The 16,563-nt window shown below is 52.2% G+C and overlaps 5 protein-coding genes across 5 annotated transcripts; 3 read left to right on the top strand and 2 right to left on the bottom strand.

The window, feature by feature from the left end:
• The first annotated feature begins 461 nt into the window (after positions 1 to 461).
• BU25DRAFT_108284 (uncharacterized protein) lies at positions 462 to 1,215 on the top strand. The gene has a single exon (XM_033700313.1). It carries the CDS (start codon positions 561 to 563, stop codon positions 942 to 944), a length of 384 nt encoding a protein of 127 aa, XP_033559842.1. The 5' UTR covers positions 462 to 560; the 3' UTR covers positions 945 to 1,215.
• Positions 1,216 to 1,830: 615 nt separating this feature from the next.
• On the top strand, positions 1,831 to 7,274 carry BU25DRAFT_108276 (uncharacterized protein). Its single transcript, XM_033700312.1, has one exon. It carries the CDS (start codon positions 1,977 to 1,979, stop codon positions 6,939 to 6,941), a length of 4,965 nt encoding a protein of 1,654 aa, XP_033559841.1. The 5' UTR covers positions 1,831 to 1,976; the 3' UTR covers positions 6,942 to 7,274.
• A 1,989-nt stretch (positions 7,275 to 9,263) lies between these two features.
• BU25DRAFT_412309 (uncharacterized protein) lies at positions 9,264 to 10,436 on the bottom strand. Its single transcript, XM_033706765.1, has 3 exons — positions 10,357 to 10,436; positions 9,757 to 10,300; positions 9,264 to 9,709 (listed from the first exon to the last, which is right to left on the bottom strand). Exons 1-3 carry the CDS (start codon positions 10,366 to 10,368, stop codon positions 9,462 to 9,464), a joined length of 804 nt encoding a protein of 267 aa, XP_033559840.1. The 5' UTR covers positions 10,369 to 10,436; the 3' UTR covers positions 9,264 to 9,461.
• A 155-nt stretch (positions 10,437 to 10,591) lies between these two features.
• Positions 10,592 to 14,535, top strand: BU25DRAFT_492592 (WD40 repeat-like protein; the record flags this gene model as incomplete). Its single annotated transcript, XM_033711653.1, has 2 exons — positions 10,592 to 12,459; positions 12,508 to 14,535. Exons 1-2 carry the CDS (start codon positions 10,783 to 10,785, stop codon positions 14,533 to 14,535), a joined length of 3,705 nt encoding a protein of 1,234 aa, XP_033559839.1. The 5' UTR covers positions 10,592 to 10,782.
• Positions 14,536 to 15,309: 774 nt separating this feature from the next.
• On the bottom strand, positions 15,310 to 16,396 carry BU25DRAFT_432621 (uncharacterized protein; the record flags this gene model as incomplete). Its single annotated transcript, XM_033708731.1, has 2 exons — positions 15,310 to 15,700; positions 15,756 to 16,396. 2 exons carry the CDS (start codon positions 16,394 to 16,396, stop codon positions 15,310 to 15,312), a joined length of 1,032 nt encoding a protein of 343 aa, XP_033559838.1.
• Positions 16,397 to 16,563: the final 167 nt, after the last annotated feature.

Genomic DNA, 16,563 nt, shown 5'->3' with positions numbered 1-16,563 from the left:
CGTTTCCATAGGAGTACTCCAGGCAGTAAGTAAGGTGTTGTGGTTACGATGAAAGAAGCGAGTAACCCAGCTCTGTGATGGCTCCCAGGCACAGAGAGGAGTCACAAAATTAATAATCATCTGCCTTGTAGGCATTAGGTGTCTCTCAGTGAGCTCTCTGATGTACTGTAGAACCTCTGCCTTGTCGTGTGGGTGGAGTAGTCGTTGTTTGAGCGCCTGGTCTTTTTTTGACGCGCTTTTGCCCTTCAGTTGACGGGTCAACGTTGAGCGCACTACACCATGTTTTTTAGCTAACTTTGTATATGAAAGTCCTTCAACCTGACCTGCTGCACCTGCCTCTGCAAGGGCATCCTTCACCGGCATCGTGGCGTTGAGCTATTGTGGTTGCAAATAGTGAGGTTGAGCAGCCAAGGCGCGCGTTGCGAGAACATGCGCGTTGCGCGCACAGACACGGTAAGAGTAGCTGCTGTCTGATCTTGCGCGAGACTCTCAACACTGCGCCGTCTCATCGCTGGCATGCACAACAGCCGTCCCCAGTATCACTACCACATTCGCAAGCTATGGCAGACAGGGGCTGCAGGTTGGGTACAACTCTGACTCTATCCACCTGCAGCCCTACCCGCTCCGGTTCTGACCGACGCCGCGCTAACCAGGCTGTGTCTCTGCAGAGCGCCCGGAGGCTCCACTACAGCCCTCGTACGACTGGCTCCGCTGCTGTTCTTTCTCCACGACCAAGCAACAACCAGAGGCCGCAGGCAGACAATAGCAGCAACGGTAGCGATGGCAGCAGCGGCGCTCTTTGGCAGCAGCTGTCGAGGCATCTGCCTCGGAGTAGGCACGGCGCGATGCTAGTGACGAGCCGGATAAGGCGCGCAGTGATGCAGGCCGTCAAAGACAACGACATCGTACCTGATGAGCCGTCGGACGACTGCTTGTTTGCTTAATTCAAGAGTTACTTGTGCCTTGATTTGACTTGTTTGAACATTCAACATACAAGTTAGTTAGTAGGGTCTTCCCAGTCCTTCACTGCGTACTCGGTCTCTATCTCATCGTCTGTAAACATTGCTACCTGCTTGCCACCTGGTGTTTTGAACCCTGCGCGAATCCAGCTGTGCAGAGCTCGCAAAGCTGCCAGTAACTCAACGCCTATTTTTGACGTGTTGGCTCAGGTAGATCGCCCAACTCGCTGAACATACGCTCCCAATCGCAGCTGGATGTAAGGGTGCGCAAAGTATGCTGATATTTGAGAACAGTGATTGGATTGATGAGGCGCTATGGATAAACACGACAAGTTTTCAGTATCTTGCTTGCTTATACGCTAAACAAGAAAGGAATAAATGGATCTCATCTATGTCAAGACTCTACCGAGCTCTCCAGCGCCTAGCCAAACATCGCATCACGCGCACGGACACGGTAGCGATTGCTTCGGCAGCACAGCTGTTCAACATCTATTCCAAGCTGAACGACTGATGCCATCCGTTGAGGATGACTTGTCACCGGAGGCCAGCATCCCGCAGTTGGAAGAATGCTGTAGGCGCATCTTGTTGATGACGAGAAAGAAAACGAGGCGCCTCGCAAATGTGGGGCGGAAAAGGGCGGGTTAGCGTCCGCCCTCGCGCGTTGATCGCGACGTGTAACCAGAAACACCAAACACTCGGCCATCTCATACCTAGGCGGTAACATCAAACCTCTTGTCTAAGGCAACAGCGCTGTGAGCCATTAGCAAGTGAGATGACAAAGACAACGACGACAACATAATCGCTCCAGCGACACCGCATCTGAATACTTCCAGCAACGGTGATTAGATGACTCACAGACTTCATGCTTGCCTGAAGTTATCCCACTACTAAAACTTGAGCGACTACTATCGTATCGCGCCGCCCTTTGCGTTCACCGGTGTGGCGTAGTACTTGGAGTGAGTCTGTTGAGTCGATTACAAAAGGAAGGTGCGTCGCTCGCTTCCGTGTGGACACGATATGTCAAACATGTCATCCTCTATCAACACAGGTCTCCTGCGTACCCTTACCCCGGGCGAAATACCTTCGGAACTACATACTTTACGACTCAAATTGTCAGACGATACGATAACACAGCAGCTCCTGAACGCCATCGAGTGCGGCTCGCTTTCGACACCCGTTTTCGCGGCCTGGTTCGGCGTATGTAGATCGCCAGTTGTGGTTCGGGAATCATTGACGCAGAAGTTATCAGTGCACATCAGAGTTCTGGGTATCAAGCAGCTCAAGAGTGGCCTCGAGTCGGCTCAATGGGGGAAGCTCTGGGATGGTCTGGGTGGCACAGCGGGCTTGCTGGACATCTTGAGCGATCTTTCGGTCTTGGAAGTGAAAGCAGCATGCAGAGCAATCGGTCGCTGCGCAAGAGATGGGAATGTAGCCAGCAAACGAACACGAGTGACCGAACTTTTTAAGAGTTTACACCCAGACATCTTCCCGGAGACCGCGGCTAAGACGAACGATTTGCGGCCGTTGACCAAGTTCTATCAGGCGCTCATTCCAAGCTGCACTGCAGAGCTTGTCGATTGGATCACGCATAGAGATCAAGAGTCAAGGTGGCAGTATGTCAAAGAAACAAAATTGCTCGAGCATCATTCAGACAACCTTGGAAGAGCTGCCATGCTTTCAGTGTTTGAAGATCAATTGCCAGATGATAAGAGCAAAGACCGCCTGAGAAGACTGTCGACCAGGTTCCCTTCAACGACAAGTTCTGAACCGGGATTTTCGACGTCCATGGTGTTCGCACTCCCACTACTACGTAGCATTGTCGACACAGATGTTAGGCACGTGGAAGACGACTGGGTACTCAACAATCTCATTCGACCTCTACTCAGACGCGCTGTTCGTAAGCGTGTGAGCTGGTCGAGGATGCAGGAAATCACCAGCTTGGCCCTGAAGTTTCTCGAACAACACCGCAATGCTGCAAAGCTCCTCACCAATGCCAAAGGCGATGTATTGCACATGGTTGCGTCTTGCTGGTCTCGACGATCAACCCTGTTCGAAGCGCAACTCAAAGAGCTACTCAACATTGTGTTCAGTAACAAGACCTGTTTTGAAGATATTGAGAACCTCATAGCTGGTATTCCAAGGTCTCGACGATACGCACTGCTATGTTTGTCTTGCCAGGAAGTCATGGGTGTGAATCTAGATTCAGAGCAAGGTCTTTCAAAGGCTCGAGGTACGCTCACCCCCAACCTACTGGACAAAATTGAAGCACCTCAAGCGATGGGGCTGTTCAAGCGTCTTCGAAGTGCTAGAGGTGACATAGGTCTTGTCGAACTGGGCCAGTATAGCTCTGTGCTGGTGACGACACGGACACCGGATGGGTACGAAGGTGACCCGGACATTTACCATCTCGTCCTCCTCAATCGTAATGGGTTGTACGAGGAAGCAGAGTCATACGCCGCCAAGATCCTAGAAGCGCGGAAAAAGACTATCCGGACAACCTCTAACAGGGACACGCGCGCGGAACTTGCAGTGTCTGTCTGGGCATGTGCAAACGCCAGCGGATCCCTCACATTGCTAGCCGAGACCGTGCAATGGGCGAGAGGGTTCGTTCGCGATCAGCTGACGGCCTCCAAGCTCTTTTCAACGTATTTCGATGAGACTTACAGATTGCTTTCCGGGTTCCTGATTCATGGATATGATGTCCTGAAGCCACACGATCTCCGTCGGCGAGTCGAGCATGCAAATGTAATTATGCTGGATCTCCTCGACATTGCATGCGCAGCATTGCGCGAGCCATCTTTCAGATCCAATGATTGGCTTCAGACTATTGACGTCTTCATGCGTGTTGTCAAAGAGCGCGTGGTTCTCTCGGCGAACATGAAGAAAGAGATCGGAGCCGAGGACGAGGACTTGTACTACGCGTTGTGGGAAGATACAATAACAATGCTCGTCCGAGCTGAAAGGTTGGCTAATCACGAAGACTATGAAAAGCTAGGCGCCAATACCATCGTAACTTTCAATTTGGTATTTCCGGGTATCAAGCCCAGAACGCTGGAAAGGTCTACGTGGAAGTTTATCGATAACCTCGCCAAGGTCAGAGATGACCTGTGGAAGGAATTGCGACCTGCAAAGTATCCAGATGTGCTTTCTCTACCTGACCCTTTCCCACGTGGGCTGGCGGTACAACAACTTCTCGCAGGCTGGACTCCCAACGTTGCAGACTTGTATGAGCTTGCGCCATACATTGCCTCGCGGGTGAGAACTGCACTCTTTGTCGACCCAGAAGCTGCTCTGAAGCCGGTGTCCCCGGACAAAATTACGCAGCAAGCTATTGGTGTCTTTGTGGACAGTTATCAGTTTGCGCTGCGAGCATACATCCCCGATGTGTGCGACTCGAAAGAGAAGGAGAAACGCCTGAGACAAGTATGGAACCATGCAACAGGTCCACTGAGTGAGCGCCGCATGGGACCCGAGGAGGCCGTCAGGCTCTGGAAACAGTTCATTCCTTCTGACTTGCGATTGATCCTGTCTGAGTTCCTTCCAAAGAAAGAGAGCGTCCAATGGCCAATAGTACCAACATCTGATGATCCATCGGACACTCAGGAATGGAATCCACTGGAGGGCAGACCTGCTGATGTGAAGATCAAAGCACGCAAACTCGGTAAAGCAACATACATCGATATATCCACGCTCGGTGCTCATGCAAAGCATACGAGGCCTGACTTGAAGTCCCATTACCAGCTACCCAACTCTCAGGTGCCCGCGGAAACTAGTTCTGTTGGGTCGATATGGGGCTACCGATCTAGGACTTCTGCTGAGACTGAAGCCGAAGGTTTAGCCGCGCTGTTATATCTGGACGCCAAATACGGGTCGGCTGGGAGACTGTTGACAACGCCTTTCCCGTCATCAGACGATGTTCTATACCCTTGCGTATATCTTGATGAGGATTTCTTGTCATCGGATCGACTACGTGTTCCGGACGTTGCGTCTTTTATCTCCCATCACTGCGGAGACATCCCTTTGCCGTTGGTGCACAAGATCGCAGGAACTCTCGTGGGGAGGTTCAGTTCGAAGCCAAATCCCCACATATTAGAGAATGCAGCATTCACACTCCTTCGAACCCTGAGTGAGAACGATAGGCCTGTCTTAGCATTTGAACTAGCCATTCAAGTCATCATGGAGCAGCCTAGCGCTAGCTCCTGGCATCGTATGCTCTTCAACAATGGGTTTCTGCAACGCATCCCGGCCTCTGATGCAAGAAGATGCATTTCCACGTATGCCGAGGCCATTGGGAATAAGCTCGATGCGCAAAAGCTCGACGCGCAAGCCATAATCGAGGCGGAGCATGGTAAAAAGACGAACGGCGACGATGCCACGACTACCTCTCCGAAGGATGCTCCGCAACCGAATCAGCCTTTCATTAAGGTGGTCACTCTGAAGTCACTCGCTCAACTTCTACACGGATCGACCTACATCGGCGACGACGCCGCACTGGAGATCCTGTCGAATCTTTCCAGGAGGATCACTCACATTGATGTTCGTCTAAACATCCTCAAGACACTTCTGAGTAAACTTGTAGTTGATCGACCTGAATTGTGGAATCGTGTTTTGTCGGCTGTGGACCCCTTCATACCACTGGCTGGCAGTCTGAACGAGCGCGAGCCCATGACTGATGATGACTGGACGCAGGCTAAGAAGACTATGACGATGCCCAAAATCCAACTTATGACTAAACCCGGCTGGCAGGAAGAGTCGCCAATGTTGGATGCGATACTGAATCAGTACGTCAGGCGCGACGGCAGCGGTGACCTCTTGGATCGGTACTCGAAGCGAATCATCTTCCCATTGATCCAGGTCCTGAAGCAGCAGACTGCAAGATGGGCGACCTTTTTCCTCAAAAAGTACGCATCAGACAATGATACAGTCCTGGAAGTCGACTTACCACCAATACCGCGAGGCGCTACGATCTTAGAACATATCTTAACAAACCCTTACGTTAAGGCGCGTCGTGTACCTCAGGCCCTACTTGACGAGTATGTGGCGTACATGCTCTTCAAAATCAGTCCACCCAAACCGATCCGCACTTTGAACAACACCCTTGTAGACGATCCTGCGGTGAAGAGCAGACCTGAAGTGCAGACCTGGCTCGATCTGTATGGGAATGGAGTCGAGACAGCCTGGCTGTATAGATTGCCGTTCAACAGCATCGAATATTTTGAGGACCAAGAACAAGGGGATGGCAGCATCTACGTCACACGTCGGGCCTTCCAGAAACGCTGGTTTAATATGTTCACTGCGCTGCTCTGGGCTGACAATTCCGTCTACGGTCAATTGCAAGCCTTTGCCTCCACACTCACAAATTCCAACAATCAAACCCGTTCATGGTGGAACGAGTATGGCAAGACTACTATTGAAGCTATGCTCTCATACGTCAACAGCATTCGCACGCGCGACTGGGAAGCCAACCCTCACCGCAAACCTGCTGTGTTGCCTCAGACATTCCATTGGCAACTATCGCTACTCACGTATCCATTCAACTATCTCGCTTACGGCGACCAAGAAACTAGAGAGCAAGCTTGCAAAGCATTCGCAAACGAATTAGCTGCAATTCTCGACAACATCAGCAACTCCGTGTATCACACGAGGCTCACACAGATCAAAGATCACATCTGTGACCGTAGCAGCGCTCGAAATACCGAGTTTAAGAGCAACTTGATGTTGACAGCGTTGTACCTAGGCGATATCTCAAAGACCAGGCTGTCTTGGCTGACAACTGCAGAGCTGCTGCGAGTCGATTTGGCGGCAGATATGATGTTGGCGGTGGAAAGCCTGATGTTGTCGGACCAGCGCCTTCACCTTGACTACGAAACCTTTAAGTCACGACTGAAGAGCTTGTTGGGTACTTGGGTCACTAGTGAAAACGAAGAGGTGCGACGGAAGGGATATCGGGTGCGTGCTGTGTTCAACTTCGATGTCGAGTGAATGCAGGGCTGCTCAGTGGAGATCGTAGGTGTTGAGATCACCGGATAAAGTAAACCATTGTTACATTCACTCGTCTCAATCAAGAGTGTCGCGTTACGCCTGATCGCTTCCTTCACCTTCACTCTTGCAGACGCACTGACTATCGCTGGCCCACACAGCTATATATCCCTCGACCCGCCACGGTCTTGTCTTCTTAAACCGTTAGTCTGGCGATTCAATCTTCTGCAATCATGCTCGCCCTGCCGTAGGCATCAGCTTAACAGTGCGCTCCAGTCGTGAAGATTGTCACCCAGTCCGCTTTCCTCGGCCTGGTCGTAGGCCTCGCCGCGGCTATCGGCGTAGTACCTCCATTCCCTAATGAGGGCGGCCTGGCCTTCAATGTCACGGTTCCTTTCAATATCAGTGCTTTGCAAAAGATTGGGGATCCCCCTCCCCCAAAGAAGAATTTTGGCTCCAACAAAAAGAAACGTGTAGGATTTAATCAGCTGTAGGATATACAGGTATCAACTTATTTGAATTAATGAGCTGGATTTGCTGGTGGAGCTCTGCAGGTGGTTGCTTAGATGCTGATAGGAGGGATGGTGTGGAAGGGTTGAGAGTATTGATTGGTGTGTATTTGTTGCAGTAAATGCAATAAGTGAAGGTATAACCGCGCAGGGCAGTAAGTCAGGGGTAACCGCACGAAGCAGTAAAATCAGTATATTCTGTTGTGTTGTTGTTCAGTGTTCTGTCTCTCACTCGACCTCCAGCGGGGTCTGTCTACATGACGTATCTGTCGTTCAGACAGAAAGTGCTATTGGAACAGGCAAGAGCACTGCACCAGCACAAGTGGCAGACATGACCGCTTTACTCCATAAACCGTCACAGTATTGCTATGGCGAGGATCGATCGGGGCTATATAGTAGGAGGGCATAGCCGTAAACGGGTATGGAAGCAAACCCGAGCTAACCGAATGAGCTGGACAATCAGTGCAGCGAACCGTTTAGCAAATACTGCAACGGACCGCTGGCAAACACTGCAACGGACCGCTGGCGAACAGATGGAGATAAAGGTTCAAAGCGGGTGATGATAACAGGAGGATGGTAGAGATAACTGTAACGTCAATGATACTTAAGATGCTCTGTGGCTTCTGAGTGGTGGTGAAGGTCTGGTTTAGGGGCTGATGTGTGAGGAATACTGCGCTGAGTTGCTATATAGCTAGGAGAAGACGATATATACTGGCTCTGGAATGTGCTAGTCCATAACAGTCTAAGCAAGGGTAATCAGGTCTCGTACGGACCAGCTGATACCGCAACATAGGGGCACCTTCCTCTGCAGGAACTACTCAAGCTCGGGCTGTGAAAACAGGGACCAGTAGAACCTAGGCGCGAGTACATGGTTAGGCTCAGTGTCTTTTGACATGAGCTTGTTGTTCAGCATTACCTTCCACTTGACTGAGTAATGGACGCAAGTGGGCGGGTCTTCGTCGTACAGCTCGTGGCATTTTACTCGTCTAGATCAAGCAACTCAAGCTTGCCTAGACGCGGCCCTGTCTCCTGCGGACCGCCAATGTCTTCGTTTCGGTCGTACTTGCTTGACACGATAGCCTGCACCACGTCGCCGGTCGTCGACAGGTCGTGCCATACAAATGTATCACTCGCAGCATCTGCATTCCCATGATCTACCGTCAGGGACGAGGCCAGTGCTTCGGTCTGCTGATATGCGTCTAAGTCAAGAGGTTCTGCATGCCGATGAGGTAGCTTGTAAACGCGATTGACAGGCGGATCGGAGGACTGCTTGCGTCGTTGGCAGTTGCTGGTACCTAGTGGAGTTAATCGGGCTCTACACCTGGTTTCACTGGCACGCTGAACAAGCATGTCTGGTGGTTGTCACGCATGCAGATGCTCCACGTTCTATGAGCTTCGTGAGCCCTTACGGTAGCTTCTTCTTCTTCTTCTTCTTCTTTCGGTTCTTCATCGGCAAAAAGAGCAATTCTTGTCAAGCATTTGGCTCATCACTCGATTGATGGGACCTTACTGCTAGGAACACACCATTCTCATGGCTCAAACCGCTAAGCACGCCAGAAGGAGGTGCGGAATGTCCACCTCGAACGATCATCGTACCTTCACGACCGTGTACCTCGTTTACGCATTACCTCCTTGATTACCGTATGCGCGCAGACGTTCAGTATGGCACGTGCCCAACAAGCATCGAGGCAGTAGCAGGACAACCAGGCGCACGGATGAGGGCATGATGGGCCGCTTCACTTCAAGAAATCTGTAGCGGTGTGGACCGCTGTAGAATACTGATAGCTACGGTAAACGATAACGTAGGACTATCGGGTCAATGGAATACTGCGCTGGATTGTAATCTAGCTAGGAGGAGACGACTATATACCTGACCTGTGACACACTAGTCCAGGGTTGTGGTCAGGGGTATAGTCAGACACTGTACGGACCACCCGATACCGCAAACAAAATCTTGTCGCAACAAGTGCCGGCAATCTGTGCGCGCAGTAAAACAGTATCGCTATTGACTCTGTCATCTCCTCTTCGCTTGCAGAATTGCCGCTATCCCTTTCGCGTCCGCATTACCCTGAAGGACCGTACTCCTCCCGTGCGCCTTGTTGCCCTGGTATAGCCTTTCCGTAGGCGCATGGATCTGCCGCTCGACGAGATCTGTGTTGAACATATCCGCTTCATCGAACGCCTCGTTGTCGATCCACGACACTTTGTCCACGAGATTCAGCGCTCTTACATCGTCAGCTGTAAGAGGTACTGTGCCATTACCTTTGACAGTCAGCAGAAGCAAGTATCATCGTACCACTGTACAGTACCTTCTTCGTCCAAGCGTCGTCCTTCAAGCTGAGTGGCAATGGAAAGACTCTCGCCTAAAACTCTTTGCACGTTTCGGTCAACTCGTTGGACTACTGCTAGAGCGGCTGTGAAGCCGGCGCGCATGGACCCGCTCAGTCCGACGTGCGTTGTGACGATCACCGCGGCAAGATCTGCTTTCGCTCGGTCTAGTCGAGTCATGGCGTTCTCAAGTTCCTTCTCGTCTCTATCACCGCTGATGAATGTATGCATGTACTGTTTGGTTCTACTTTTTGCCAGCTGGGCAGCAAAGGCATCAAGCTGGCGTTGGAGCTTCTTTCCCAGAATGATTATTCCCCGAATCTGCTTCTCAATTGAAGGTGTCTGTAGCTCGAGTTCATCTTGCACAAGTTGCAGTGTACTGAGTAAGTTGTCCAGCTGGCTTTGGTAACCAACAAGGCGAGCTGACGCGCCGTGCACTTTTGCTCTTGCATCCTGTATCTTTTGAACGATGGTGATCGCTTGACCGAGCAGCTGAGAGATAGCAGCCGTGCTGCTGATCACTTCCTAGTGTGTTCCGTCAGGTCCTTGCAGTTCATCCGTACAACACTACATGAGCATACCAGTCCTGACATTTTTGACCGGTTGTGCGTTTACTGTGTCGAGGTGTCGAAGGCCGTATGGAAAATATGTTCGTTGTTGGTGTCTGCGTGTGGCTGAGGCAACAGCCTGGTTTCTAATGTTCAGCTGACGACTTGGCAGCATGAGCGCTTCGCTGTAAGCGCCGGCGCTTCGCATGTGCTCTACGACATCTATATATGGCCCAGGACTTCCAGCGTTATTGTAATACGACAGGCACACAGATTTGCACTACTGCCTTCCTTGGACGTTGAGAAAGACGCTTGCTCCCCAAAGACCGCACAGAGCCCCCACGGATTCACAGTCGGATCTAGTCTGTGCGCAAACCTTGACCAGGCTTGCCCCACTGGTGCGTGACACGGCCGTAGGTTATTCCGACGTCTAAAGGCAGTAATGCGCGGGTCGCACCGATGCAGTCGACCGCAGCCCACACCGTCCTGTACTCAAACAACCAGGCATACGGCGACTCGATCAACATCTACGGCAACGTCGATGGCGATCTATACCTTCCTGGCAAGCCTAGCAGCGCTGACGGATCAACATCTCGCCAGTGCCTCCGCGCCCTGAGAGTGACTGACCCGCGCGAAGACCGAGTGAGAATCGAAGGCGACAAGGACAGGCTGCTCAGAGACTGCTATGCCTGGATACTGCACGACGCCAGCTTCCAGCGGTGGAGGACTCAGGAGGAGTCGCGGCTGCTGTGGATCAAGGGCGACCCAGGCAAGGGCAAGACGATGATGACGATGGGTCTGATCGCCGAGATGTCTGAAAGCAACGACAATGGCCCGTCGTCGGAGATGGTAGCGAAAGCAGACCTGCTAGCTTACTTCTTCTGCCAGAGCACGCGGCCAGAGCTCAGTAACGCAGTGTCAGTCCTCCGAGGGCTTATCTACATGCTCGTTGTGCAGAGAAAGGAGCTTCTACACCATGTGCAGAAGCGGTACGAGACTGCAGGGAAGCAGCTGTTTGAGGGATTCAACGCCATCTCTGCGTTAAGGGAGACTCTGTCTGACATACTTAACGACGCCTCTTTGTCAACGACATATCTTTTCGTCGACGCTCTTGACGAGTGCATATCTGGCCAGTCAGACTTTTTACGTATCATGACCGACAACAGCCTTGCGCGGCAGTCAAAGGTCAAGTGGCTGGTGACGAGCCGTAACGTGCCAGACATCGAGTTACGTTTGCACCCTGGCTTGGATGGTGTCAGAGTTAGTCTTGAGCTTAGCGCGAGCTATGTTACTAACGCAGTTGCAGCGTTTGTGCACTTCAAGGTGCAACGCTTAGCGGCTGCGAGAAAGTACGACGCTGAGACCAGAGCAGAGGTGCGGCGGCAGCTCCGCAAGAAAGCAGAGGGCACGTTTCTGTGGGTGTCGCTGGTGTGCAAAGAGCTAGAGAGTGTGCCGTCTTATCGCACACAAGCGGTGCTGCAGGCACTGCCACCTGGGCTTGACCCGATGTACGATCGGATGATGACGCAGATTTTGGCTCAGGATCGTAAGACGGCAAGGTACTGCTTGGACATTCTTCAGTCGATTACTCTCGCCTGCCGACCGCTACAGCTCGAGGAACTCGCTGTAGCTGCCGGTCTACCTGGCGATCAGTTCAACAACACACAGGGAGTCATTGATCTTGTCAGCCGCTGCGGATCGTTCCTTACTGTCCGTAAAGGCGTCGTTTCTTTTATTCATCTGTCTGCCAAAGACTACTTCATGGTAGGCAAGGGCCAACAGGTGTTATACAACACAGTAGCAGAGCAGCACAGCCGAATGACCTACCATCTGCTACATGGGATGCACAACACGTTGCGGAGGGACATATGCAGCCTACAGAAGCCCGGGACGCGGATACAGGAAGCGGCTGATCGAATTAGTAATAGTAGTCTTCCGCGGATCGCATATGGATGCGAGTACTGGGTCGAACATCTGCAGGCAGGTTCACGAGATGACAGTACCATATTAGCAGACAATGGGAAAGTGCATAGTTTCTTTCGCAAACACCTTCTTCAATGGCTCGAAGCAATGAGCCTGCTGCAGAAGATACCAGAAGCCATATCTGCGATGCAGAAGCTGCAGCTGGCGCTAGACGTAAGTCGAACTCCAGCAGAAAAATGGTATTGTTACTGATGCAGACAGAAGAGACCCGATAGTACAAGGGTGTTGAAGACTGTTCACGATGCGCTGCGGTTTGCGATGTGGAGTGGAACGGGGATTCAAGAAGCGCCGCTGCAGGTGTACTATGGTGCGCTCGTGTTTGCGCCTTGGCGAAGCATTGTCTGTCGACGATTTGCGCAGGATATACCCAAGGGAGTACAGGTAACGCGGGGCCTCGACGAAGACTGGGGGCCACTACTGCAGACGCTCGAGGGCCATACAGGTGGAATCTACAGCGTGGCGTTCTCGCCAGCGGGAGATCGACTGGCATCGGCTTCAGTCGACAAGACTGTGCGGATATGGGATGCGAAGACCGGGCGGCCACTGCACATGCTTGAGGGCCACACAGATACAGTCACTAGTGTGGCGTTCTCGCCGGTGGGAGATCGACTGGCATCGGCTTCAAGGGATAAGACGGTGCGGGTGTGGGACGCGAAAACTGGACAGCCACTGCACCCGCTAGAGGGCCATACAGAGATAGTCAGCAGCGTGGCGTTCTCGCCAGCAGGAGATCGACTGGCATCGGCTTCACACGATGAGACGGTGCGGGTGTGGGATGCAAAGACCGGGCGGCCACTGCACACGCTTAAGGGTCATACAGACTGTGTCACCAGCGTGGCGTTCTCGCCAGCAGGAGATCGACTGGCATCGGCTTCGTGGGATGAGACAGTGCGAGTGTGGGATGCGAAGACCGGGCGGCCACTGCACACCCTCAAGGGCCATACAAGTGGAGTCAGCAGCGTGGCGTTCTCGCCGGCGGGAGATCGACTGGCATCGGCTTCAAGGGATAAGACGGTGCAGATGTGGGACGCAAAGGCTGGACAGCCACTGCACACACTAGAGGGTCATAAAGCGATAGTCAGCAGCGTGATGTTCTCGCCAGCAGGAGATCGACTAGTATCGGCTTCACACGATGAGACGGTGCGGATGTGGGATGCAAAGACCGGGGGGCCGCTGCACACGCTTGAGGGCCACACGGATACCGTCTTCAGCGTGGCGTTCTCGCCGGCGGGAGATCAACTGGCATCGGCTTCACGGGATAAGACAGCGCGGGTGTGGGACGCGAAGACCGGGCGGCCGCTGCATACGCTCGACGGCCATACAAGTGGAATTAGCGGCGTGGCGTTCTCGCGGACGGGAGATCGACTGGCATCGGCTTCATACGATGAGACGGTGCGGGTGTGGGACGCGAAGACTGGACAGCCATTGCACACCCTAGAGGGCCATACAGACTGTGTCACCAGCGTGGTGTTCTCGGCAGTAGGAGATGGACTGGCATCGGCTTCACACGATAAGACGGTGCGGATGTGGGATGCAAAGACCGGGCGACCACTGCATACGCTCAAGGGCCATACAGACTGGGTCACCAACGTGGCATTCTCGCCGGCAGGAGATCAACTGGCATCGGCTTCACACGATGAGACGGTGCGGGTGTGGGACGCGAAGACTGGGCGGTCACTGCACACGCTCGAGGGCCATACAAGTGGAGTCAGCAGCGTGGTGTTCTCGCCGGCGGGAGATCAACTGGCATCGGCTTCAGGGGATGAGACAGTGCGAGTGTGGGACGCGAAGACCGGGCGGCCACTGCACACCCTCAAGGGCCATACAGCTCGAGTCAGTAGCGTGGCGTTCTCGCCAGCAGGAGATCGACTGGCATCGGCTTCAGGGGATAAGACAGTGCGAGTGTGGGATGCAAAGACCGGGCAGCTACTGCACACGCTCGATGACCATACAAGTGGAGTCAGTAGCGTGGCGTTCTCGAGAGACGGATCACATCTAGAAACTAACCGAGAGTCGATACAGCTTCCTTCACCTGCATTGTCTACTATCACTCCTGGACGACCTGTACAACGCCGCGTCTTTGTCAAGAGCAGGTGGCTGGTAGTAGACTCGGAGGACATGCTTTGGCTTCCTATCAACTACCAGCAACCCGATTGTACTGCCGTTGGAAGTAGTCAAGTTGCGTTTGGCTTTAGTTCAGGAAGGTTGTTGCTCCTTCGACTGTTTTAGCCACATCCTTGTGTCTACTCGCGCTTTCTGTAGTCCCTTTTGTCAGCTATTGCGGAAGCCAAGGGCACTCGCGTTTCAGCACTGTTTATGTAACAGGTGGATATATATTCACTCACTTCTATAGACTCTGTGGCGGCGTAGCCCATGTAGTACACTGATAGCTACGGTAAACGATAACGTAGGACTATTGGGCCGATGGGATACTGCGCTGAGCTGCAATTTAGCTAAGCGAAGACGACATATACTGGCCGTGTAACGTGCTAGTCCATAACAGTCTAAGTAAGGGTAATCGGGTCTTGTAAGGATCGACTGATACCGCAACAATTTACCTCTACCTCTATGCGGCGCCCACGGTCATAGATACACTATATTCTGCTCTCTCTACCCAATTGGTACCAGCTCAGAGTGGTACTTTATGTACAGAATTATCGAGAATGTGAGCAAAATTAGCCCCGTGCTCCTGCCGGTGTTTAACGTCCTGTTCGTGTTGTATGTTCCAGGTAGTTGACATACTAGCGCAGGTCGATAAATGCTGGCACTAAGATACAAGGGGCTACACTATGTTTACATGCATGGCCAAGCAAACGAAGAAGACGCTTGGAAGGAGTCAGGAGGTCGCGTGAACTTTCAATCCAGCCGCCAATCACTGTCACTATGTAGACCAAGTACTTCCGCCCTGCGTACCAATCCGCCACAACCCCAGCACAGTGTATAGTCCCAGGATATGGGTATCTGCATCCAACCAGTCTGCCAAATGCCGCGGTTATGCGATTGTCATGTAGAATGGAAAGCCTTATAGACTTGTAGAGCTCCTTCGATGCTCTGCACTAATCCGAAGAAGATTGTCAGAATCAACACTACGATTGCGACCCAGAATGTGTACCACTGGACTCCATTACGACGATCATACCACCACTGGGAAATCGTGGGAGGCCGAGACTGATTGAATGCTTGCTTCAATATCACGAGCCGGTCGTGCCAGAAGGCAAACTCCTCGAATTGCCGATCGGTTAATTTCAAGGGATTGCAAAAGGACAATGCCGTATCAAGACCTTGAGAAGTGGCATGTTTCTCAAGCCATCTCCTTGTCTGCACATCGCCAAGAGGAAAGAGTAATGAGAGTGTTTGAAGCGTTTCCGCTGCGAGTCCGTCCGGCAATACGGTGCTGGTCAATTTGTTAGTTGCTGGTCTTACACCCTCTTTCATGCATGTGTACACACCTGCAATTTCGTCGAAGGAAGGAAACGTTGCAAAACACAGCAACAGTATCGTCTCGATCCATTAATCGTAAGTGATCCGCCAGATTGTCTGTCGGTACAACTCGGATTCCTGCGATGTACTCGAAATTCGCTGCGGTGAAGGTGGGCTCGAGTCTAAGCCCGCTGTCGCTGAGGACATGTGGCTCCCCAAAATGGGCCTGAAGACACTGCTTGAGATCACCCGTGGCCCATTGTAACCGCGTCTGAACGGAGATCATTCGGGTATCCACAGCAACGTTGACCATCAGATACAGCCGAGCTGCTAAATCAATGGCACCGTCCAGAATTTCATCTTCATTGGAGCGACCACGGGTAGAGAGCTTCAATTTCAAACTCTCCTTGATCGACTCTCGAGGAAGGCCATTATCAAAGCCGTGTATCAAATCGAGTATGTCTTGGTGCGTCTTGGCCATCACGAACCGTCCGCGGTCAACTAAAGCGGCTTGACATTGTCTGTCATAGTATCTGAAGTAAGGCTCCCAGTCCAGTGAATCTTGCTGATATGTCGGTAGAGTCGTTGGCGGCCAAAACTTCTCTTTGATCGCATGTCGTGTTTTAAAATCGATCGGAGATATATTGAGAGCTCCTTTGAGTGCTTTCATGGCTCGAAACACGTGCGTCTTGCAGCATAGCAGCAGAACTTGTCGAGATTGTTCTGACTTTTGATGTATCTACAGTAGATGCTTGTGGCTATGGCCTACGAGATTGCGCCTCGTGTGCAACCTAGCGAAGGACTGGAATTTAAAAAGCAAGATATTGCGTAGCTGTG

This window comes from Macroventuria anomochaeta (genome assembly GCF_010093625.1).
Source record: "Macroventuria anomochaeta strain CBS 525.71 unplaced genomic scaffold BU25scaffold_24, whole genome shotgun sequence".
Taxonomy (NCBI): Eukaryota; Fungi; Ascomycota; class Dothideomycetes; order Pleosporales; family Didymellaceae; genus Macroventuria; species Macroventuria anomochaeta.
The sequence above is the reverse complement of the archived record's forward strand: the minus strand, read 5'-3'. Positions and strand labels throughout refer to the sequence as shown.

What these genes read in the sequence shown, in the direction of transcription:
- BU25DRAFT_108284 (XM_033700313.1), top strand. Translation starts at nt 561, where the DNA reads ATGGCAGACAGGGGCTGCAGGTTGGGTACAACTCTGACTCTATCCACC.
- BU25DRAFT_108276 (XM_033700312.1), top strand. Translation starts at nt 1,977, where the DNA reads ATGTCAAACATGTCATCCTCTATCAACACAGGTCTCCTGCGTACCCTT.
- BU25DRAFT_412309 (XM_033706765.1), bottom strand. An exon ending in ACGACGCTTGGACGAAGAAG is followed by an intron (nt 9,710 to 9,756) that starts GTACTGTACAGT and finishes TGACTGTCAAAG; the next exon opens with GTAATGGCACAGTACCTCTT.